The sequence below is a fragment of the Giraffa tippelskirchi genome, chromosome 9, assembly GCF_054371585.1.
Source record: "Giraffa tippelskirchi isolate mGirTip1 chromosome 9, T2T-mGirTip1v1.2.pri, whole genome shotgun sequence".
In the NCBI taxonomy this organism is placed as follows: Eukaryota; Metazoa; Chordata; class Mammalia; order Artiodactyla; family Giraffidae; genus Giraffa; species Giraffa tippelskirchi.
In genome coordinates this window covers 17,741,285-17,767,361 of record NC_137283.1, presented here as the reverse complement: position 1 = coordinate 17,767,361, position 26,077 = coordinate 17,741,285, and the positions used below count along the sequence as shown (strand labels likewise).

Below are 26,077 nucleotides of genomic sequence, written 5' to 3'. Positions count from 1 at the left end.
GCCCACTCCAGTATTCTTGCCTGGAAAATTCCACGGACAGAGGAGCCTGGCAGGCTACAGTCTATGGAGTCACAAAGAGCTGGATACAACTGAGCTGATAACCATTTCAAGAAAGTCCGATTCAATTATCTAGCTAATTGTAGCAAATTAAAATACAATCAATAAAATTTTCTACTTTTCTGGTGGATTTTCTACAGTTACTTGGATTTTAGGAGGGAGATATTACATTGTACCGCATTGGCTCTGTGGTCTGACCATATTTGGGGATGAAACAGGCTGAGTCCCATTTCCACAAAGACCAGTCTTGGCTCCATTAATGAACAGAAATAACCATGAAGCAAAGGACAACAGCTAAGATTTCCTGAATGCCTACAATGTAGCAAGCAGACACTCTTTTATACAAATAACCTCCATTTAAATCTCACAGCTCTATGAGGTAGACTATACTTTTCTCTCCATTCTACACAGATGAGGAAACTGAGGCATGAACATGCAAAGTAACCCACCCAAGGTCACACAGCCAGCATCTTAGTCAAGAGGCTAACTGCTGTATCAGACTGTCCTAAAATCTCAGTGACCCACTTATTAAAAGGGCATTTCTCCCTCCAATTAAAGTCCAATTCAAATACTTCAAGTCAGGCAAGCCCCATCCTGGTTGGGAGGCTCATTTTCAAGCAATTACTCAGGAATCCAGGTTAAGAGCATCTTAGGAAACAAAAGCCTTCAACACATGGCTGAGGAGAGCATCACAGAGGGAACAAAGTGTGAAGGAAGCATACCCTATTCTTAGAAACTTCTTAGGTCAGGATGTGACATGCATCATTACCTCTCACATTTTATTTCTGGCACAAATCACATGGTTCCACCTAGATGCAAAGGAACTCAAAAATGTAATAATGTCTGGCTGGATTACCACTTCTCAGCAGGAACACACCATTGTGAGCAGAGGCCATCAGCAATAGAAACTAGCCGCCTCTCTGCCACAGCTAGTACACGACTGAGCTGAGATCTGAAAGTTAGCTCTTTAAACCCTCTGCTGGGTCAAATTTTGTGTTAAGAAGTAGCACTGTTTTTGTGTTTGTTTGTTTGTTTTAAGATACAAAAGTTTGTTTCTAAAAAAAAACTTCTAAAAATATTAGGCATTATAGGGGCCAGGCAAATCATGCAAATAAATAAAGCTAGCCAGGGGAAGCAAAGAGAGTGATGCTCACAGCTGCTATTCGGGTTCAAGGCCAGTGAGAGAGATTTGGGGATTATGTAGCTAACTCCATCTATGGACAAAAACCCACATATACCAAGTGCTCAACAGAAACTACCTGTTATCATCAGACAGACCATGAGTTTGATCTCCAAGGCTCTCTTCTTTCTCATAAAGGTCGTCCTGGCCCTTTCCAAGTGATCCAGGACAAAGTCAAGAAGAGTTAGATCTATAGGTGATCAGGGAACAGGACTTGCATCCTCATGCAGGGACTCAATTGTACTGAATTCAGATGAACAGACTCAAATGTGGTGATAAGATGCCCCACACCACCTTTACAAAAATCATCCTCCTTCGCAGTTCTGGGTAGACCAGACTGAGCCTGTCCTCAAAGACAAACTGAATCAACTTCCAATATTTTCTTCCCATTTACCCAGCTCAACTGTGAGTGTCCATCAAACCTCTTTGGATTATTTATCTTAAAAACTGTAGGACCATTTGGTACCAATGAAGAAAGGTTTAAAGACAAAAACTATTTAGATGAGACCCAACCAACAGTATTACGAGGAGTAGTAACTACTACTGAGAGTAAACAAACAAAACAATGAATTTAGTGGGGGGTGGTGATTAAGGCTCAAGACACCCTCTAGATGATCCCTTCCTAAATTAAAAAAAAAATGAATTGCATGAAATAGGAAAGGCACAAAACATATAAATCAGGATTTTACTATTACATAAAGTCACGCTATCATCTTATAATCAAAGTTTCTAATCCTTACTTTCAGATTTTATGCTCAGGGTGACATGGGTCAATTGCAACAGTTTGTGGACCTACACTGGTCCATGGATTTTCTTTGGGGTGGCATTGACTTATACCACCAGCTGGTTCATGTTAAACTTCAACATTAACCTATTTACAACTGCTTAATGGAGATGATACGTGTAGAACTTGGAATAATGCCCAGCATATAAGTAAGGGTTCCATGGATGTTAACTATTATTGCCATCTGACTCCACCTTCTCTTTCACCCTGACTTCATAATGAACTCTCAAGTCTCATTAAATTCATCACTTAATTTCTTTTCTGTACTTGTCCCTCCCTCTCCATTTCCACAGCCATGACTTCAGTGCCATTTAGACAGATCCTTATTACCATGTGGCTATAGTAGTTCAATAGCAACCTAACCAGAAGCAAAGGCAGCTCCAGAGTAAAAAGTGTGGATAACTGGATGGTCAGTGATTCCATTGGCAAAAATAAAGAACATACTGAGAGAGCCCAGGGAAAGAAAAAGGCCAGTTTGTCTGAGAGGCACAGACACAGTACATAGCTGGGGGCCCACTGGATGGCTGACCCCCACAATCCTCATCTGACCATGTCTACAAAGTCCAAGTTACTCTGTTCCATTTTCTGCAAATTCCAGTGACCTTCATTTGCAAGAGACAAGGCAAGAAAAGGTGGGGGAAGCCTTCATGACTTCTTGCATGTCTGTAGCAGAGGAAGGGAAGGCAGGGAAGGAAATGAATAAGACACACCCCAGTAAGGATGGACACGGTGGGGTTGACCCTCCTTTTGAAAGTACAATGATGTATCCATTGTGAGTGGACACAGTGTTATAACAAATATATGCCTCTATGTGACTCATACTGTATATAACTCCTAGAATCATTTCCAATGATTCTGCCAGAAATCAATCTAGAGAGGACTGTTGTATTAGCAGCTTGCAGTGACAGAACTACTACGTCACTGGACTCTGACCTACTAGGCCCATATGACACTGGTCTAGGACTCTGACCACTGCCGAGAGTCCTAGAACTTAAGATATGTGACACTTTTGATCTACACACAGGAATTTAAATGCCTCAGTCATGGAAGAGCATGGTTTAGGGGCTGTATCTACCTAGAGTTTTTGCAACACACTAACAGGTACGAGAAGGACACCTGGATGCAAATATCTATTACAGGTAACTAGAAATTCAGCTCAACAGAGTTTAGCTTTAGAGAGAAGAAAGTACACAAAGAAATGACAGTTATATGACATAGTCAGGTCAAAAGTATTAAAAAAAAAAAAAGAAACCATTATCAAGAGAAGATCCCATATTAACAGAATCCTTGCATTTAAGGGTGAAATAAGAGCCAGAGGAGGAATATTTAGAAAGGAGGAAGGAAATCCAGAAAAATAAGCCAAAAAAAAAACCCAGCAATAAAATATCAGAGATGATACTGGTGAAATATATTTTAAGAGGGAAGTGATGTCCACATGAAAAATAGTGAGGAGCAGAAAGTTACTGAATTTAATTACCAGGAGGGTTATCAGGGACCTTTGAGAAAGCAGGTAGAATAAACGGGACAAGTCAAGGAGTAAATAGGTGGTGAGACAGACAATCAAAATATCAGAGGATAATTTTAAGATTGTAGTGATATGAGAAACAAAGCAATTACTCATTATTTTATCTTATTTACTCTCAAGCGTTATCCTAGTTCTATTACTATGAATGCATTGCTGTGCTATCTGTTGTAATTATAAGTCAAAACCTCGAACACGGTATTTTTTTTAAAAAGTCGATTTTCCAGGTCAATCAAGTCAATAGGTACCCACTGGCCATAGTGACCTGGACAAGACAAAGAGGAGCATTCAGTGACTTGGATTATCTAAGATTCCCCCTCTATCTTCAACTTCCTATTAGCAAAGCCTGGGGTTAAGAGCAGAGGGAGACAAGAGGGTAAGACATGGTCTCAGTACCGTTCCCTGGTACCATAATTGGGACAAAGACTTTTATCAAGAGAAGGTAAAGCCTCTGGAGACTGTGTTGTTATTACAGGCTTCACACGCAAATGAGCTAAAATATAAAGGTGGAAAAAGGACAGAAAGATAAGCACTTGCATCATCCACTGAGTCTCTAATTTTGCAGCCAACGTGAGATAAGAGGCTATGCACAGCAGCTATACTCTCCCTAACTACTGGGTTTAAGGCCAAGCCGGCCCAGCCAGCCCTCTGTGGTTCTCAGCCCTTTATATCATCAGACAGTAGCGTTACCCAACACAGAACAGAACTTAGAACCAAGCCAATTAATCAGAGCTCCATTTCTTGAAGAACAAGAATTTTGGCAGCTTAAGCTAAATTTTAGAGGAGAGCTTTAAATCTTGTGTATGAGAGGTGTTTTTTTGTTTGTTTGTTTCTGGTTAGACAAGTCTTATTCTTAGAAAGCAGCCTGGAACACCTTTTCCTACTCTTCCCTGCCTCCTGCTGGCCCTTCCATCCAGACAGATGGTTACCACCCCCTACTCACCCCAACCCATGCACAGCTCCACTGCATGGAGCCCCTTTCCAGTCTTGGCATTTCTATGTATATGTCACCTCCTTCATAAGACCTTCACAAACCAACCTGATAATACAGTCTCTACTTCCTCTGACTCCTGCCTATACCCTTCAAAGCAACTGCATAAGTAGTGAATGTTTTCTGTCTGTGCCTCATCTCTCTGGCCCTTCACATGTATCCCACATGGCATGAGCTGGAAGTCAGAAGCCCAAACACCAGTCTTTCACAGCTAAAATCAAGATGGTGGCAGGGCTGGGTTCCTTCTGGAGGCTGCAGGGGAGAATCTGTTCTTGCTTCTCCCAGCCTCTAGAAGTTGCCTTCATTCCTTGACTTGGGGCCTCCCTCCAGCGATGGTATCACTTCAACCTCTCCTCCAACTCGGACCCACTTATAAAGAGCTTTGGGATTACACTGGGCCTCCCTGGATGATCCAGGTGACTCTATGGCATTTCAACATCCTTAATTTAACTGCACCTGCTACATCCCTTTTGCCACATAAGGTAATTTATCCAAAGGTCCGGGGCTAGAATGTAGACATTTTTGATGGGTCGTTATTCTGTCTACCCAAGAGGAGGAAAGAGCAAGGAGAGAAACAGAGGTAGGGCAGGAAAGGAGGGGAAATTCTTCCCTAATCTCTCACTCCTCTTGTCCCAGGCCACCGCCTAGAACCTGAGTCCCCAAAGAAACTTTCCATTGGAATACTGTCTACTCCCGCACCTCCTGGTCATTCATCCGAGTTTTGTGAGCTCAGACTGAGGTTAACAAAACACCATGATCAGTCCAAAGCTGTATGTGTTCTTATTAATCAAATATGCCATCTTTAGTTGTTAAAGACTAAGAATAATGGATTCTGTTCAGCGCATTCCATGGCAAAATGAGCAATTCTCATCCATTTAAAATCAAGATAAAAATCAGAATGTTAAGAGTCTCTGGGAAACAGATCAGAGTGGCAATAACTGGCAAATATTTCATGTTTCTGAAGAGAAGTACCATCTATTTGTTTCAATGAACATGTAGACAGCCCTTCAAGATAGTTCTTATTAATTGTTGAGCTCAGTCAAAATGGCCAATCCAAAAACAGTTCAACAAGTTGTTACCAGTTTGAGATGCACCAAATAATTATTCTTATTGCCCTCTTATGAATTTTTATGGCTCTTTTCATATTATGTAAAAGAAGCAATCAAAAACAAAAAGTGTATTAGATCTATGAACATGATTTATTACAAGTGGGCACCGATTCTTCAGAAATTGTTTTCTTTAACAATATTCAACAAAGTATCAGTAAGCATCAGATATTATGACAGTTATCCCTATGATTCTTAACTTGAAAATGTCCATTCATTAGCAGCTAATTTGCTAAATGAAATTTTGGACTTCTTTTAAATTATCTTGATAATGTCTTTTTCTGAGGCCAAGATCCTCCTCAAAGCCTCATGCTGACTTTCAAAGTAGGATGGATTCTATATTCAGAAAACTCAACAAAATTCTTTCCTGCCTCTCCAGATCTTAGACTCCGTAGTTGACAGAGTATTTCATTATGTTGCCTGCAGTTCTCAACAAGAGGTGGGGGGAAAAAGAGGAGGGAGACACTTTAGGAAATAATTGAAATGAGAAATGTCACCTTGAGTTTAGTTTCAGTGAGCTTATACCCAGCATTTGGCTGGAAAGTGGTTGATGGAAGTAAAATAGCATTTATAAAAAAAAATACCGATTCTGTGCATGAACAAATCTATCTTTCATTAATATTTGATTTTTTTGTCCCCATATTGATTGTCATGACATGGCTGTCACCCAGCTGAGTCCCACAACCTCTATTGCAAGCAATTTCCTTACAGAATTACTTTCCTGAAAGGACTAGATGTTACAGAAGCCTGTCAAACAGCACACATGTCAACAGCATTTGGTAGTGACTCCTCAATAATTAATTTACTAGGCTGAACTGTCAGTACAATTTGAAAAGTTCCTGCTTGCTGTCCATGCTTCTTGAGGCCAACGGCCCAGAAGTTATCATGATTGGACCATGTATAACACAAGTGCCAGCTTGTATGGTCCAATATAATTAACTAGGACATGTGTCCTAAAGAAAATGGGTCTAGAAATACCGAAGACTGGAGCTAGGAGGCACCGTTATCCGTTGATCATGATGTGAATGACCCAGTAACCCTTTAAATCACTGATTTTACAGAATTTGTGGTATTTATATTTATAAAACACAGTTAGAATAGTTTGTTAGCTGGGACATTAAAACAACACATTTTTCTACGATTCTTCATTGTGTGAGGAGGAATCAAAAGAATAAAGCAGAACTAACTAGTTGCAGATGCTCTCAAGAAACACTGAAAGAGAATGGAAGGTATCTTTGGGGACGTATGAAGTATGACACATTACAACTGTAGAAAATTAACAGTGTGTCTCAAGGGACTATTATTAAATATCAATAATTTCAGAAACTCTACCTGGGTTTTTTAAGTTGAGATGAAATCAGTTTCTTGCATCAACTTTTCATGAGAAATTCAGGAGTCCCTTTCAATTTAACGTTTACACAGGTTATAGGTACAGGAATCACTACACCACTCTAAGCCATCCCATAAAATTTTACCTGTAAGTCACGAAACCGTGGTGGGAATTCACAGAGACCTGCTGCCCTCCTGCCCTGCTTCCTCTGCGACGCACAGGAATCCACAAGGATCACAAACGCGCTGTGTGCAGAAATCATATAATCTGGGTTAAATCACTGCCCCACTGTAAAGTCTTCAGGGGGTATCTCACTGCCTAATTACTACAGCTGAATTCTTATATCTCAGTCTTCTTCATACTTCCTAATCTTCCTCAAACTTAACTATCCATTCAGAATGTATTCTTCTATTTTAATTGACTTAAAAAAAAATGTCTGCCCTGCTGTGTCTCAGGCACCATTCTCAGAACTATATTGGTTAGTAGCAACAAAGAGGCCCCCAATCCCAACCAAATGGACATTCTGGGGGTGGGGGGGAAGTCAGAATCCTCAGGAAATAAAGTATAGCACAATTTTGGTTAATGCCATGGAGAAAATGAGGTGATGGGCTGAAATAATTGGATAGGGTGATCATGGAAAATTATAAATGACTTTTTACAAATTTTTATTGAGGAATTTTTCAAGGATTCACCTGAAGTATAGAAAGCATTTACCACACACATGCGTCCAAAATGTTTCTGACTAAACACTTTATAGACATACATCATTTTTCAAATACATCAGTAATCTTGAAAAAACAAGGGCATTTTCTTACCTAACACAACACTATAAACATACTGAACACAAGAGATATTTTCTAAATGTCAAATTCCTGCATCATATTAATCTAAGAAAAAGAAAAAGTGTAGTCACTCATTCATATCCGACTCTTTGCGACTCCATGCACTGTAGCCCGCTAGGCTCCTCCTTCCATGGGATTCTCCAAGCAAGAATACTGGAGTGGGTTGCCATTCTCCTCTCCAGGGAACATTCCCGAACCAGGGATAGAACTCAAGTCTCCTAAATTGCAGGTGGGTTCTTTACCATCTGAGCCACCAGGAAGCCCTAGTTGTCCCTCAAAAGTCTTTTATAACTGGTTTGCTCAAATAAGGTTCAATGTTTACAATAGGTTATATCATTTTTAATCTTATAAGGATCCTGCCACCCCATTCTTCCTCTTCGCCGCACCCCCCCCCCATATTGTATAAATTAGTTAAAGATACTGGGCAGGTTCTGGATTTGCCTGAAGTTTTTCTTTTTTTTTTTTTTTTTTATGCTGGCATTTAACTTGTTCTTTCTCCTGTATTTCATATAAACCAGAGGTAAGCGGTAAAGCCCTGACTGGACTCAAGTTAGACATTTTTGGAAAAAGTATTTGACTGGTAATGCTGTGCACTTCTTATTACATGGGCTTCCCTGGTGGTTCAGACAGCAAAGAGTCTGCCTGCAGTGCAGGAGACCCGGGTTCGATCCCTGGGTCAGGAAGATCCCCTAAAGAAGGGAATGGCAACCCACCCCCGTATTTTTGATTGGAAAATCCCATGGATGGAGGAACTTGGCAGGCTATAGTCCATGGGGTCACAAAGAGTCAGACAAGACTGAGCAACTTCACTTTCCTATTACATAATGTCAAAGGAACATAACATCTGGATCTATCCCAGTCCCAAATCTTCCAGGTTAAGGTAGTGACATCCTGATCTTGCCTTTGAAGAATGACATTTCCTGACGTGCTACCAGCATAGTACAGAGACAGTACATCTGAGTTACTAGGGAAGCCCGCATAACACAGCATGTATACCTGATTCCTTATCAATTACTCATTGATAAAATGATTTAGGTGATGTTCCCTGATGGCCTTAACATTTCACTACATAATTCAAAATGTCATTTGTCTGTTTTGTTTCTCTTTTGTTTTATTTGTATTACTCAAGAAGTCATCTGTTAAATAAAAGAAAAAGAAGGAAGAAATAGAGCTTTCATTCAATCACCCTGACATGAAGCTGACGGAAGAAACTCTAAAACATAATAGATATTTGCATATAGAACTAACTACTCCAATATAGAATAGCAATTTTAAAAACTATTTTTAAATTGCTGTCACTATTTGGCTTTACTTTGGATTTTTCTTTTTTGAGAGTGATTATGGACTTATTTTACATATTAATTATGCTACAGTACAATTAATTAAAATTATTCTTACTGATACTTGAGTTGAATCAACTGCGGACACTAGGAGCACCTTAAGCTGGCTCTATGTCTTTTTTAATGACCACATTTGTCTTTAAATATTCTCAGCTTTCCAGTACGTCTGGACTGGAAAGTACATCTATGATATATCAGGAACACCCAGAGCATTCTCTGCACCAGAGATGAAATCAGTCATTTCTGCAAAGAACCCTAAATTCCTTGAATGAGATATGGTATTAGGGAATAAAATAGAAATGCTAGGAATGATCATTGGTCCTGAGAAGTTAGTGCCTCCAGGCTTTTTCAGTGTAGCGATAACAAAATCATCTTTAATAAGTTATGAGTTAGTACTGAGACATCCAATTCAAATTAAGCCCTAAAAGATTTACTTAGTATTTTCTTAAATTTTATAACTGTACTTTTCTCTTGAATTGGAAATCCATTTGTTTCCAACTATAACTGCATAACTGTTTACTTACTTTAGCCTGTAATTTAAACATTACAGTTTCAAGATGGCAAAACCAACGTAATTACTGAAAACAAAATTATTCTGTGCTGTTGAAAATTGTGCCCCTGTTTTGTCTTTGACATATATCTCACAGAAGCACTAAATCAAAAAGATATATGCATCCCCATGTTCAGGGCATCTTTATTTATAGCAGCCAAGATGTAGATGCAATCTACATCCTTTGATAAATGGAAAGGAAGATGTGATATACACACACACACACACACACACACACACACACACACACATATCACAATGGAATACTATTCAGCAATAAAAGAAAGGAAATTTTGCCATTTGAGAAAACATGGGTGGACTTAGAGGGCACTATGCTAAGTGAAATAAGTCAAATATCATGATCTCACTTGTACATGGAGGCAGAAAACAAAATAAAAAACAAAGAAAAACAAGTTCACAGATACAGACCAGGTAGATAAAAAAAAAATTGGTTAAGATGACCAAAAGATACAAAATTCCAGTTATAAGTAAGTCATGGGGATGTAAGTAAGGTATAGCAAGGTGACCAGAATTTATTATACTATATTGCATATTTGAAAACTGCTTAAGAGCTGCTGCTGCTGCTAACTCACGTCAGTCGTGCCCGACTCTGTGCGATCCCATAGACGGCAGCCCACCAGGCTCCTCTGTCCCTGGGATTCTCCAGGCAAGAATACTGGAGTGGGTTGCCATTGCCTTCTCCCAATTGCTTAGAGAGTAAATACTAAAAGTTATCACCACAAGAAAAAAAACTGTAACTCTGTGTGATGATGGATATTAACTAGTCTTATTGCAGTGATCATTTCACAATATATACAAATATCTAATCATCCAATTATGTAACTCAATTAAAATAACTAAGAATACAGTCATTAGTCTTTCAAAAATCACTTGAAACAGTTCTATTTTTGTGGATATGTTAATAATTTATATTCACTTAGTTTCATTGGTTTGTACATTCTAGTTTGTTTTCAAGTTCAGAGACAGTAAAACTTCTCTAATTACTAATGTGTGAGTGCGGGCATGCTCAGTCACTTCAGCTGTGTCCAACTCTTTCTGACCTATGGACTATAGCCTGTCAGGCTCCTCTGTCCATGGGATTCTCCAGGCAAGAATACTGGAGTGGGTTGCCATGCCCTCCTCCAGGGGAATCTTCCTGATCCAGGGATTGAACCCTCACCTCTTACGTCCCCTGCACTGGCAGGCGGGTTCTCTACCTCTAGTGCCACCTGGGAAGCCCAATAACTGTAGTCAAATTAATTTATTTAAAAGTCATCTACAAGAAATCATTGAATCTGTGTGGCTTTTATACAGTTAGCTGTCATTGTTCCCATTTTTTAATCAACATTAATGAGGCGACTAAAAAACAATAGAGCAAACCATTTGAAGTTTATCCATTTGACAGGATTTTAACATTCAAATTCTTCAGAAATCATCACAATTAAATCACAGAATAATTCCATTTTCCCAAGGGTATACATGCTCCCTTAACATGCATAACACTTTCTCTTTTTTTAATTAATTAATTTATTTTAATTGGAGGCTTACTACTTTACCATGTTGTGGTGGGTTTTGCCATACATTGACATGAACCAGCCATGGGTCTACGTGTGTCCCCTTCCCACCTCCCTCCCCATCCCATCCCTCTGGGTTGTCCCAGAGCACTGGCTCTGAGTGCCCTGTTTCATGCACTGAACTTGGACTGGTCATCTATTTCACAAATGGTAACATACATGTTTCAATGCTATTCTCTCAAATCATCCCACCCTTGCCTTCTCGGACAGAGTCCAAAAGTCTGTTCTTTACATCTGTGTCTCATTTGCTGTCTCACATATAGGGTTGTTGTTACCATCTTTCTAAATTCCATGCTGCTGCTGCTGCTAAGCCACTTCAGTCACGTCCGACTCTGTGAGACTCCATAGACAGCAGCCCACTAGGCTCCTCTGTCCCTGGGATTCTCCAGGCAAGAATACTGGAGTGGGTTGCCATTTTCTTCTCCAATGCATGCATGCATGCTAAGTCGCTTCAGTTGTGTCCGACTCTGTGTGACCCTATGGACAGCAGCCCACCAGGCTCCTCTGTCCACGGGATTCTCTAGGCAAGAATATATATGCATTAATATACTGTATCAGTGTTTTTCTTTCTGATTTACTTCACTCTGTATAATAGGCTCCAGTTTCATTCACCTCATTAGAACTGACTCAAATGTGTTCTTTTTAATAGCTGAGTGATATTCCATTGTGTAAATGTACCACAGCTTTCTTATCCATTCATCTACCGATGGACATCTGGGCTGCTTTCATATGCTAGCTCTTTTAAGCAACATGCATAACACTTTCATCCTTGTCCTCTGATCTGCTGTCAAGTTCCAAAGGTTTGTTTTACGTGGCTTTCTTTTTTTTGGAAATTTATGTAATGAAAATTACACAATATGGTCTATCTTTATTAATGAATGGCATTTCATTGTGTGTGTATATGCACGTGTGTGTGCACACACATATTACATATACACATCAGAATTTATCTATTCACCAGTTAGTGGTCATCTGGGGTTTTCTAGGGTTTTTGTTTGCTTTTTTGGTGTGTGTATTTGTTTATTTTGCTGTATAGTATAAAGTGACGACAAGTCCTTACATATAAGTTTTTGTGGGTGTATGATTTTATTTTAATTGGGTGAATACATAGGTGTGAGATTACTGGGTTGCCAGGCAAATTTATGTGAAGCTTTATAAGAAACTCCCTTTTCTCTGAACCGGCTATATAGCTAACACACTCTCAACAGGAATGAGTGAGAGTTCCAGTTGTTTCCCATTTTTTCCCCCAAAACTTTATACGTTTAGTATTTTCTAAAATCAGGTTTAATGATATATAATTTGCATAATTTAAAATTCACCTTTCTGCATCTCATTTTGATTTGACAATCCATATTCCTAAAAACATCATCAAAATCAATATACAAATAGTTCCATCACCATAATAAACTGCTCTGTGCTTCTTTGTGATCAAGCCCTCCCCAACTCCCAGCTCCTGGTAACTCCATTTTGTTTTTGCATCCCTATAGTTCTCGCTTTTCCCAAAATCAAATCATGGAATACGCAGCCTTTTGAAACAGCTTTTGGAATAGTCAGTGTGAGGTCCATCCATGTTGGTGCATGTGACTGTATTCCATTTTGTATTATTTTTGAATAGTATGTCACTGTAGAGATGTGCCGGACTTTATCTATTCATTTAACAGTACATGGATATTTGCATTGTCTCCAGTTTTGGGGATATTGGAATGAAGCTACTATAAACACTTGAGTACTGATTTTCAAATGAACAGAAGTTTTTATTTCTCTTGGAAATGAGTAGGTCATGTGATGATTATGCATTTAACTTAATGAACTACTTATATCTTCCATTTCTCTCATCATTTTCCTTTTTTTTCTTCTGACTTTCTTGAATATATGGAACTTATTTTCTGGCAGCTATTTTAACATCTGGTCCCAGGGACGGGGGAGCCTGGTGGGCTGCCATCTATGGGGTCACACAGAGTTGGATATGACTGAAGCAACTTAGCAGCAGCAGCAACAACAGGTATTTTATCACCCCTATTACTCCTGGTTATGTTTGTGTTAAGTGGTTTTTCCAATGGCTATGGGTTATACTTCCCTGTTACTTTGGATGCCTGGTAATTTTTGATTGAATGCTTAGCATTGGATATTACATGTCGTTAGTAGCTGGACTTAGTTTTATTCCTTTAAATAGTAATGAATTACTTTCAAGCTCTCAGGTTACCTTGAAACAGCTTATGGCTTGCTTTTTACTTTTATTAGGGCAGGTCCCAGAAAGCCTTGGTGTAGGCCTGCTTTATCTCACTGATTAAGCCTATTAAAAGGCTATAACCTCCTGAGGACTCAAAAATCAAGGCCCCATATGTTAGACAGCTTTCCAAACTAGTTACTAGAATAGAAAATATTCTTAGCTTATAAGGAGCTCTGAGAGTCAGTCACCTAGCCTCCTGCTCACCAGCAGCTCGCTCCCTGGCCTTGGGTCATTTCCTCTCATCACACAAGGACCAGGACTCAGTCAAAGACTGAAGGGGATGCCCTCAAAAATTCCTGCTCCCTGGGCCTCCCTGTATTCTATCTCCTCTGCTTTTGCCTGGAAACTTCCAGTAGGCAGTTGGCCTCACCTCATCTTTCTCTCTTGAGGGATCACAGTCCTATACTGTGAGTTGTACAATGACTAAAAACTGTATTTCATGTTTTATCTGTTTCCTTTTTATTTAAAATGGCAGCATGAATCTGCTCCTTATTCCATAATGTCCAAAAGTGGAAGTTCTTACAACTCTTTCCTCCTCATTTTCCAAATGTTTATTGTGAGTGGCTTCTTCTTGTTTTCAATTTTTAGAATGACATTTGTCACCGACAAAACTTTTTTTTTTTAATTTACATGCTTCCAAATAAAAATATTAAAAAATAAATTCAGAGAAGTTACATTTAGGCCTTTTTATTCTCCAGCCGCTCCTTTGGATAACCATTTTTATCAGTTTCTGAAGGATTCTTTCAGTGTTCAGAATTTTCTGGAACAGTCTTATATAAGAAGACAGCTCTGCAAAGATCCTGGAGGTGGCATTTAAGGCTAAGACACTATAAAGTACAAATGCTCTGATGCCTTAAAGAGCATGGCTTACTTAAAAAGGAAAAAAGAGCAAAGGGAAAGCCCACAGTACGGCCCAAGTATTATAGTGCATAAAGGGGAGAGAGCATTTACTTCAGGTCACAGTAGTCAGCAGAAATCTTAACCAAGTAGGGCCTTACGTGCTAGAATAAGAAACTTAGTTATTATCCTCAGTGCAATAGGAGGTAAGTGAAGAGTTCTAAGCACTGAAGTGATAGGATAAGGTTTTCATTCTTAAACTATCACTCTCATAAATGGAGTAAGAAGAGTGGATTGCTAAGAGGACAAGAATACAAGAAGTGGAGAAAAATGGCAGGTCTCAGACAAGTCTAAGTTACAGATAATGCTAATTTTGTCCAGATAAGTGACTAGAGCCTAGATACAAAGGAAGATAAAGCTTCAGATTACATTATTACAGCAAAACAAGAGTTGCTCATGAGTTACATGGGAATGGTGAAGGGGAGGAAATATGTTAAGGATGATCCTTAGAAATGTGACTTGAGAAGCTAGATTCTCTGAAATACCTCCCCAGAGAAACAGGTTTGAGGGACCAAGATTTTTATTTTATCCATGTGAGATCTGAGGGACCTGTTCAACTTTCAAGGACACAACATCAAGTAGGAGGTTGGACACATTGGTCAAGAGTTCAGGAATTGGAAGTTGCAGAGAACAATTTGACAGGCAAAGCACAAAGCACCAGATTGAACCTTCTAGGAAAGCTGTGTGTTCAAGAATAAAAGGGGCAATATGAAAGAATTTAGTACATGTCAACATTCAGTACTTGGGTGCAATCTCAAAAACCAATGAGCTCTGTTCATTTCCAAGGCAAACGATTCAGTATCAGTGTCTATGCCCCAACCACTAATGCCAAAGAAGCTGAAGTTGAACGGTGCTATGAAGACCTACAAGATCATCTAGAATTAACATTGAAAAAAGACGTCATTTTCATCATAGAGGACTGGAATGCAAAAGTAGGAAGTCAAGAGATACCTGGAATAACAGACAAGTTTGGTCTTGGAGTACAAAATTAAGCAGGGCAAAGGCTAACAGAGTTTTGCCAAGAAAATGCACTGGTCATAGTAATCACCCTCTTTCAACAACACAAGAGGTGACTCTACACATGTACATCACCAGATGGTCAATACTGAAATCAGATTTATTACATTCTTTGTAACTGAAGATGGAGAAGCTCTATACAGTCAGCAAAAACAAGACCAGGAGCTGACTGTGGCACAGATCATGAACTCCTTATTGCCAAATTCAGACTTAAATTGAAGAAAGTAGGGAAAACCACTGGACCATTCAGGTATGACCTAAATCAAATCCCTTATGATTATACATTGGAAGTGACAAATAGATTCAAGGGATTAGATCCTATAGAGTGCCTGAAGAACTCGGGGCACATAACATTGTACAGGAGGTTGGGAAAAAACCATTCCCAAGAAAAAGAAATGCAAAAAAGCAAAATGGTTGTCTGAGGAGGTCTTATAAATAGCTTAGAAAAGGAGCTAAAGGCAAAGGAGAAAAAGGAAAAATAAACCCATCTGAATGCAGAGTTCCAAAGAATAGCAAGGAGAGATAAGTGATCCTAAGTGATCAATGCAAAGAAATAGAGGAAAACAACAGAATGGGAAAGACTGAAAGAGTTAAAAAGTTGGCTAAAAACTCCACGTTCAGAAAACTAGGATCATGGCATCCAGTCCCATCACTTCATGGCAAATAGATGGGGAAACAATGGGAACAGTGGCTGACTTTATCTTTCTGGGCTCCAAAATCACTGCAGCCATGAAATTAAAAGACACTTGCTCCCTGGAAGAAAAGCTGTGAGCAACATAGACAGCATATTAAAAAGTAGAGACATCACTTTGCCAACAAAAGTCTGTCTAGTCAAGGTTATGGTTTTTCCAGTGGTCATGTATGTGAGAGTTGAACCACAAAAAAGGCTGAACACCAAAGGATTGATGCTTTGGAACTGTCGTGTTGGAGAAGACTCTTGAAAGTCCCTTGGACTGCAAGGAGATCAGACCAGTCAGTCCTAAAGGAAATCAATTCTGACTACTCATTGGAAGGACTGGTGCTAGAGCTGAAGCTCCAATACTTTGGCCCCCTGATGCAAAGAGCTGACTCATTAGAAAAGACCCCGATGCTGGGAAAGACTGAAAGCAGGAGGAGAAGGGGATGACAGAGGACGAGAAAGCTGGATTGGCATCATGTCCTTAATGAACATGAGTCTGATAAACCTCTGGGAGATGGTGAACGATAGGGAAGCCTGGTGTGCTGCAGTCCATGGGGTCACAAAGAGACAGACATGACTGAGCAACTGAACAAGAACAAGAAAACCATGCAAAATTAGATTTGTTATTTCCATTTGCATAGCGAAGCAATAGCACAGCAAGGTTAGCCAGTTCTCTATGGCTTGGATTTCAAGCCAATTTGTAGCAGTGAAGTTTCAAACCAAAGTTTACTTCTCAAGTCCACAACGACCACCATGATTTGCCTTCAAAGTAATAAGTGAGGTCATTATTTCAAAGTACATGAGATATATATATATATATATATATATATATTTTTTTTTTTTTTTTTTCCCTCAGCACATCCCACATCATTGGGCAATGTTTCATCAACAGACTTTATCTGTGGCACTCACCACCCGCTGCCCCATGTGATGCACAGATAATTGCCTAACTTGTCAACTTAATTAGGAAAAGTCAATGACAGGACCAAGAAAATTAGTAGAAAATATTTTTTTTCTGAACAGAATTCAGACTAATGTACATAACATCACAGAAAACAAAAATCCTCCAAGTAAAGAGAGTTGAGCAGTAGTATAAAATCATGAAAGCAATGCATTGAATTTAGGAGAAAATCCTGCTACACAGAAAGGAAAAAAAAAAAATAGAGGAAATTCTAGGAATCATAATTTCAGCTTGGGACAAAATGTAATTATTTCTATATGTTGTACTGAAATTATTATACAAAAACAAAGTAATGCTGGTCTTGAAATAGAGCTAAAAGGAGAAATCTCAGAGGTTGAAAATTCCAAACATCATGTTTAACAAATATGGACACTGAGACACAGAGAGGTTAAGTTTCCTGCCTGAGATCAAATGACCATTTAGTAGTTAAGGAGGAAAAGCAAAAATCAGATGTCTTTCATTCTATGATTGAGCTTTTTCTAAGACTTTGTGGTACGTCAACTGAAACCTAAATATACGCATAAGGGATGATATTCATTTGTAACTCAGTTATAGTAACGCAGATTTAAGTAAAATATTAAGTGAAATTCCTTGATTCTGAATACTTCATTAATTCCAACACCATTTCAGGATTTTTTTCTTTAATTTCCATCCCGATTTTTCTAACAAGCCAAAGAGCAGATCCTTCATGTTTGGGAAGAATTTGTAAAGTGTTTTACTGTTTTAAATAAATGTGATGAGAGATGGAGGCTTCATGGGAAATTGCTGTACCTCTGTGGGTACTGAGAGGTTGAATTGCAAGAATATCTGCATTCTCAAAGAGGAAACATCAAAAGGGGTCAAAGACTGAATGTGCACATGAGCTGACTTTTCTCCCTTTCTTTAGAAGAACATTTGGCTTTGGAACTGCCTAGTTTCAATGTCAAAGGTTTTGGAGTTATCTAAAATCTCTGAAGCGGTAAAAGGGGTTTCTTGGCATGAAAAACTGGATATTGCGAGCAAGCTACAAAAGCACCCAAAGCCAAACGTTTTCAACTAATCTAGAACAATGGCTCTTATCCTACTGACCTTTACTGGAAAATAATCCTTGGAAATAAAACCAAAAGTAGGATATCTGAGGAATCCCTAATTTCAGTACAAATGATGAAACAAGGTATGCTTATCAATGAGATAAGTGTTGCCTTAAGCACTGGGTACCTAAATTCTATGCTCATATCTACAGCTACTAGGTATATGATCTTGACCAGGTCACTTTTTTTCTCCAAGTGAGACACTTAATTCTTATCTCCAAGATAAGGAGATTATATCAGGCTGGTTATACCTTTTGGGCCAACAGTCAGTAGTAGATAAATTGTCTCAATTAGTATTAAATCACAACTACAACAAATGCTGTCTACCAGAAATGTAGCTGAAGTATAAAGATACAAAGAGGTTAAAAGTAAATAGATGGAAAAAGACTAAGCATGCAAGCACTAAAGATGAGACAACTGGATTATCTATACGAGAGGTAGATATATTAGACATTGGATTAAGGTAGATTTCTGCATAAAAAGGTATTTCATAATGATAAAAAGGATCAGTACATAAAAAGGACATAAATACATGTGTATGCACATTATAGAATTTCAAAATATATCAAAAACTGATAGAACTAAAAAGAGACAAAGATACAATTACAGTTGGTGGTTAACACTTCTCTCTCAGTGAATGATAGACAAAGCAGGCAGAAAAAGCAGTGGTAATACAGAATCAAACAAGTTCACCTGTATCATTTTTTCAGATTCCACATATCAATCTAAGTGATATCAGGTGATATTTGTCTTTCTCAGTATTATACTCAAAACTCTATAATAACCTATTTGGGAAAAGAATGTGAAAAATGATACCTGAATATGTATAACTAAACCATTTTGCTGTACACCTGAAACTAACACAACATTGTGAATCAACTATACTCCAATATAAAATCAAAAATTAAAATAACATAAAACATACACAAAAAGAATTGAACAGAACTGAGAGAATAGCAAGGAAACAAATAAAACATGTAAAATAGATAGCAAGGGAGAACTTGCTATGTGAAACAGGGAAGTTCAACCCAGTGTTAAGTGACAACCTAGAGGGCGGAATAGGGAGGGAGGTGGAAAGGGGGTTCAGGAGGGCGGGGACATGTGTCTACCTGTGGCTGATTCGTGTTGATATGTGGCAGAGACCAACCCAATATTGTAGAGCAACTGTCCTCCAGTAATCATATTTTGTTCTATGCTTCTCAATATTATACAATTATAATCATCTTTGATAATTATTAGCTACTCAAGAACAGTTACGCTTTATGAGTATTGCTCAATTGTCATCACCAATAGAATGATACTCAGATGTGTTCCTTCTATAAAGCTCTGTAAGTCATAAGAGAGAGAAAAAGAACTGACCAGGACTAGAACCAACTTCACGCGACTAACATATATAGACTATCACACATTCTGAAGAACATTATCCAGTTGCGCATGGACCATTCCCCATGATAGATTGATAACGGCTGAGAATTTTTCACAATTAAACATGAATCTGCAAATTAAAGGACAAGGCATCTGAGAAAATCAGTCACAAACTCACAGCTAGACATTTTGTAGTAAAACTACGGAATATTGAAGGAAAAAAGGTACTAATAAAAGTAGAGACCTTAGAATGTTTAAATTCTACTCACTTTTGCTTAAAAAAACAGATAACCTATAAAGGATTAATAATTAGGCTGACAGAAGACTTTTTTCTCCAAGAATGGAAGCCAAAGTACACTAGAATAGCTTGTTCAAAGGTATGAGAGAAAAGAGCTTGCAACCAGAGCTGTATCTCCAGAAAAAATATCCCTCAAGAAAAAAATACAATGTTATTTTCAGATAAACCAAAACAAAGAGTTCACCACAACGTACCTTCCTTAAAGGAATTTCTAAAATACATACTTGGGGAAGAACAAATCAACCAGAAATATGTGAAATGCAAATAATGAATGGTGAACAAGGGAAGTCAGAACACGTGGGTGAATTCAAACAAGCTTTGACTCTGTAAGTTAGTAAACATTGCTTTGGAGTTAAAAAGATAAGGTAAAATGCAAATACTGAACAACAGAAGTTCGTAAGCCAAGCAGAAGTGAGTAGGATTTAAACATTTTAAGGTCTCTACATTGCCCAAGAACAAAATAAAGAGTTTTGATTAACATTAGATTTCATGAAATTAAGAATGTAAGAAAATGTCAAATTTAAGAATGCAAAGGGTTCCAGAATCTCATGGATGGAGTTGAAGGTGAAAGAGAAGGGGAAGAATGGGAATTAGGGGGGTTGATTTGTGCCAAGAACTGAATCGTCCTTGGGGGTAGGCTAGTTCAATAGATAAATGTAGTAGGGAGGACCACCGGAAGGTGAGCCTGTGGGGGTGTAGGGAGAGAGGAGCTGCTGTTGTCTAGTCACTAAGTCATGTCCGACTCTTTGCGACCCCATAGACTGTAACCTGCCAGGCTTCTCTGACCTTGGGATTTCCTAGGCAAGAATACTGGAGTGAGTGGCCATTTCCTTCAGGGAGAGAGGAGGCAGGAGGGTAAATGGCAAGAAAATAAGGAGAATGAAGGGCAAGGAGACTAACTGACAACTGCCTTCTTCCAGATACTTAGGTGCTGTGGTTTCCAGAAGACAACATATAGAGTTTTCAATGATATCTGTATGTTGCAGGCATACCTTGGGTTCTAGGGAGAATGAAGGATAAGACTAGCCAATAAGCATGACCTTGACCTTGAGCATCCCTTCTCCCTCTGGAAGAGTGGCTATGCTAGAATCCTGTTCTTGGTTCTAGTTCTTAAACTCCATAACATCATCTCACTAGAGCCAGGCCCTAAACATAACACCAGGGTTTATTTAGGGTATTAATTACACAGTGGGGAAGACTGGCTCCTCCTCACCAAATCCCCAAGCATACTAAAGCACACTGACACAGAATCTAGTGCATATTCACTCAGACTGCGGCTAGAAAAACAATTCTTAGTACGCATTATTATATTTAAACATTCTTCATTTAATGTCAGTCTCAAGAACCTAAAAGCAATAAAAATAGCCACGACAGTCATCACACCTCCACCTTTCAATAGCCCCCAAGCACTTGAAAGCCTAGGAGTTCTAAACTGCCTTAGGAAATAAAGCCAAGAAAAATAAAAAATTAATAGGAATTCCATTTGGTTTTGGGTATTTGCAAATATTCAGACTCAAGCAAGAATGCTATGGAGAGAAAAAAATCCATAAGAAGGCAATCTCAAAAGCGAAGTTGACTGACAAGCTGAATATTTTAACAGTGCATGAGATAACAGTCAGTTAAACCATTTGCTATTTTCACTCCATGCCCATCAGATACCACTGACATTGTCTGCTGCAGAAACTCCATCAGTACAGCCAAAGGCCAGAACACTCTTAACTATTGCTGCCCTTTTACGATATACCTGATCCAGAAACTACACAGCACTTCTCATACTGAAACATAAACCTTGGGCAACACATGCTCCATGCACTGTGGGCAAGATGGGCAAGACTGAGGAGGCTCCCCTGGCATTTACAACCTCCTTAATCAACTTTGCACTATTTCCCTAATCCCAGCATCTAAATGGTCTATAATATAGCAGTTTCCTAAGAATCTTTTGTACCAGGTGTCAGCAAACTATGGCCCATGAGTCATATCTGGGCCACCACGAGTTTTTGGACATCAGTTGTTATTGGAGCACAGCCATGACCATCACTGTCTACATCACATTGCCTATGGGAACTTTTCCTTCTACAAAGTGAGTTAAGTTGCTGCAATAGGGACTATTGGCCCCATCTGCCTAAAAGATTCACTATCAGGATGCCTCCAGAAGTAAGTTTTTCCACCCTGCCTTACACTCACGGGCTGTAAAACTGAGGCAGCAGAGGACTAGATGTTTCTCAGAACAGTTTTGCATTTTCATTCTACTTGCTGCCCTCCCAATGCACAAATAGGTAGTGCGTGCTATCTGTTAATGCGATGCTGGATGCTAAATGCAGTGAGTTAGACACGGCAAACATGTTACCAGGCTTCAGAATTCCAGGACAGATGTCACAAAAAAATCACAGCACTTTTTCCTTTAAGTCCAGATATCAGCTCAGAATCCTTCCCACACAGTTCTCCACGCAAACCAGTAACTGACTCAGGATTAGCAGAAAAGATGACGTGTTTTTGCTATCTCTCATCTAATTAATTCTCATGCTGTTATTTTAAACCACTATCCTTTAAATCTGTCTGCACAAATCTCTCTCATTATTTTTTTAATCTACTGAAACTTTAAACTGCACTTAGTAAGTCTAACTCTTCCCTAAAATGTCTTACCAAAGTTAGAAAAACACATGGCATGTGTATAAAAGCTGGGAAAAAGAAAATAAGTGACTAAAAAAGGTTGACATCCAAGTGCAGGGGATTGCTATGACAGTTCTGTTTTCAGAACACAATTTCCAATTATGTTTGTGAATATTGTCAATTAGTTTGTGGCCAAAAAGAAGCCAAGGCAGGGGGTCCCAGTGCGGCAAACACTAGAAACTCTAGAAATCTGTGAGCCCTCAGTGAAGTTCGCCAGCCAGTTAGGAGTCCACACCACCATCCCACTGGAGCTTACACCTCACCTGTCTGAACACGAGAGGGGCCTCTTGTCTTCCTGAATCCAGGACACACAGTGGAGAGGTCACTGCACTCCTCTTAGGGCATCAAGCTGTCCACAGCAGGCCCAGTGCACTGGGCAGCCCACGGGTACCTCCCAGTGATGGCGCTCCAGTTCCTCTTCCCTCCTCTCACTCACTGTCTCTTTCTTCTCCCCATGTCTTCTCCACAAATCTCCACATATGCTCAAAACTCTTCTCCACTGTGTTTGGTTCCGGACAAGACGTGTTCCCTCCTCGAGCCACAGAACTGAATGTTCTTCACGATTTGAACCTCTAGAAGGAGGATCCTCATAGGCTGAGGATTTTAGTCACCAGGTGATTCTAATGGTGGTGCAAGCGAGGCAAAAGCTGCTTTGTTCACAGCCAAGTTTGAGTCAGATCACCTGGATGGTTGTTAAACAGGCTGATCCCTGGGTTGCTTCTCAAACTCAGTGACAGACTCTCTTCACGTCTTCTTATTCTGACACAAGTTTCCAGTGGGAAGCATTCAGAGGAAACCTCGCTTAAGCCCCTGACATTCAGGGTGCAATGCTCGCTCACCAGGACCAACACTGTCTGGAAGCTTCCTACACTGCACAGACCCTAGGCTCCGCCTCCTAGGAATTGATGCCAGTTAGTACGATGCCCAGGTGATCCTCATCTACATGATGGTTTGCAAAACACTGATCTAAGACCAACACTGCACCACAGAACCAAGCTTATGAAAACTGTTCTGCATGAAAATGTTCAAAACTTGATTTAAGGTGTCACCCAATCAACTGAATCCCTATCTCTAGATGATAATGATGATGATGATGATAACACAGAGAAAACTTTAACAGGTAAATAGTTGTCTGTCTTGGAAGTGGAGGCCAGCATGGCCAGGTGATCTGTGTCTGCTCTGTATTCCCAAAACCAGCTGACTGGTTTGGGATGTGTCTACGGCAGAATCAGCAGCCATTTGGAACTTGGCAATAATAGAGCCTCGAATAAGGGAAATGGTTTCTCATCCTGGGCTTTGGCTGCCTATCTGTAAAAGGAGGCTGGCAGTACTCACTTCACAGGTCTACAGAGAGGATCAAGATGACGCCTGTAAAATCCAAGCTCAGGGAGTGGCAAGAGGCAGTGTTCTATGGGTGAAAGGGAGTCAGGAAGCTAGGAGGGTTGGCAGTATTGATACGTCCTGAAACTCTTAGTTAAACCTATCCTGCATGATTGTCCTGTCTTAAGACTGTCAAAGAAGGAAACACAAATAATTGTTTCACACTGATATCATATTTGCAAATATGCCTAAGTGGATAAAAGACAGGCGTGATCACAGAAAACATCTTTCCCACAGAAGCCAACATTTATTTGCAGCTCTTTTGTCCCATCCCTTTATTGCTCTCACTCACAAGTGTGAAATTCCCTCACATTTACTAAAACCTGGATAATTAGGTTCAGACCCAAATCTTAGTGGTTGATGAGTTTTGAATTATAAACTTTTGAATTATAAACAGCATGACTGTTTTTGATCTTTCCTTCAGTTTCCTTGCTTTGAATAAAAACTGAACACTGAACTAGAGATGCTGTAACATTTTCCTTTCCTGTATTATTTCAAGCACCCATTACTTGAGCACTTCCTTTGTCCCAGGCGCCACACTAAGCTTTGTGTATGCATCATTATTTCATTATTTCCTTTAACACTCATTATAATCCTATGAATTAAAAACTCATATTACAGCCATTCTATAGCAGAGGAAATACAGGTAAGTTGATATCTTGCCACTCCCTGAGATACTAGGTGACAGATAGCCACTACCTAACTCCAGGCCCAATGTCTTTAGCAATCTGATGGGGGAGCTACTGTGTGCTTAGAAATGAGTCTATGAAAAGGAATTACAGATAGTTTTTGCCCTCAGAGGTTTGTGACCTAACAGAAGACAGATCCTCGCCAGGTACAGTAATCTTGGTTGTAGATTTTTCCCTTTCAGTACTTTAAATATATCCTGCCATTCCCTTCTGACTTGCAGAGTTTCTGCAGAAAGATCAGCTGTTAAGTATATGGGGTTTCCCTTGTATGTAACTTGTTGCTTCTCCCTTGCTGCTTTTAATATTCTTTCACTGTGTTTAGTCTTTGTTAGTTTGACTAGTATGTGTCTTGGCATGTTTCTCCCTGGGCTTATCCTGTATGGGACTCTCTGTGCCTCTTGGACTTGATTGACTATTTCCTTTTGCATGTTGGGGAAATTGTCAACTATCATCTCTTCAAAATGTTCTCATACCCCTTCTTTTCCTCTTCTTCTTCTGGGACCCTTTAATTCGAATGTTGGTGCACTTGATATGGTCCCAGAGGTCTCTGAGACTGCCCTAAGCTCTTTTCATTCGTTTTACTTTATTCTGCTCTTCAGAAATTATTTCCACCATTTTACCCCCCAGCTCACTGATTCGTTTTTCTGCTTCAGATATCCTGCTATTGATTCCTTCTAGAGTATTTTCAATTTCATTAATTGTGTTGTTTGTCTCTGTATATTTATTATTTAACTCTTCTAGGTTTTTGTTAATTGATTCTTGCATTTTCTCCATTTTTTTTCAAAGTTTTTGATCATCTATACTATCATTATTCTGAATTCTTTTTCAGTTAGCTTGCCTATTTCACCTTCATTTATTTGAACTTCTGTGTTACTAGTTTGTTCTTTGATTTGTGCATTATTTCTCTGCCTTTTCATTATTTTGTTAAGTTATTGTGTTTGAGGTCTCCTTTTCCAAGGCTTCAAGGAAAGTTGAATTCTCTTGAATTCTTTCTTCCTTTTGGTTTCTGCCCTTCTTGGTCCAGTGATTTGTGTAAGCTTTTTGCTGAGTTTTTGTTTCTTTGTTTTTGCTTTGATGGGCAAGGCTGAGTGAGGTGGAAACCCTGTCTGCTGATGACTGGGTTTGTACTTTTGTTTTGTTTGTTGTTTAGATGAGGTGTCCTGCCCAGGGTGCTACTGGTGGTTGGGTAACGCTGGGTTTTGTATTCAAGGTGCTTCCTTTGTGTGAGTTCTCACTATTTGATACAGCCTATGGTTAGTTCTCTGATAGTCTAGGGTCTTGGAGTCAGTGCTCCCACTCGGAAGGCTCAGGGCTTCGTCTCTGGTCAGGAACAAAGATCCCACAAGTGGTTTGTTATGGCACTTAAGTGAGATTAAAACAAATATCCAAAAATGAGAAACCAAAGATGAACCCCAGACAAATGGCAGTTACAAAATCAGGCAAACAGTAATTAAAATAATGGAATATACACATATACATGTACACTCATGAGCAAAGTGAAAACAGTCCAACAAAAATAAAGTACAGTAGACTGACCCAGTGAAC

The 26,077-nt window shown here is 39.3% G+C and overlaps 1 protein-coding gene across 1 annotated transcript in view; it reads right to left on the bottom strand.

Annotated features, from left to right (window-relative positions):
- LOC145521035 (uncharacterized) overlaps positions 1–26,077 on the bottom strand; it is a 520,776-nt gene that overhangs the window by 270,688 nt on the left and 224,011 nt on the right. Inside the window, exon 5 of the mRNA XM_081528702.1 lies at positions 7,116–7,215. Coding sequence (XP_081384828.1) covers positions 7,144–7,215 — 72 coding nt within the window. The 3' untranslated portion in view covers positions 7,116–7,143. The remainder of the gene's footprint in view (positions 1–7,115; positions 7,216–26,077) is intronic.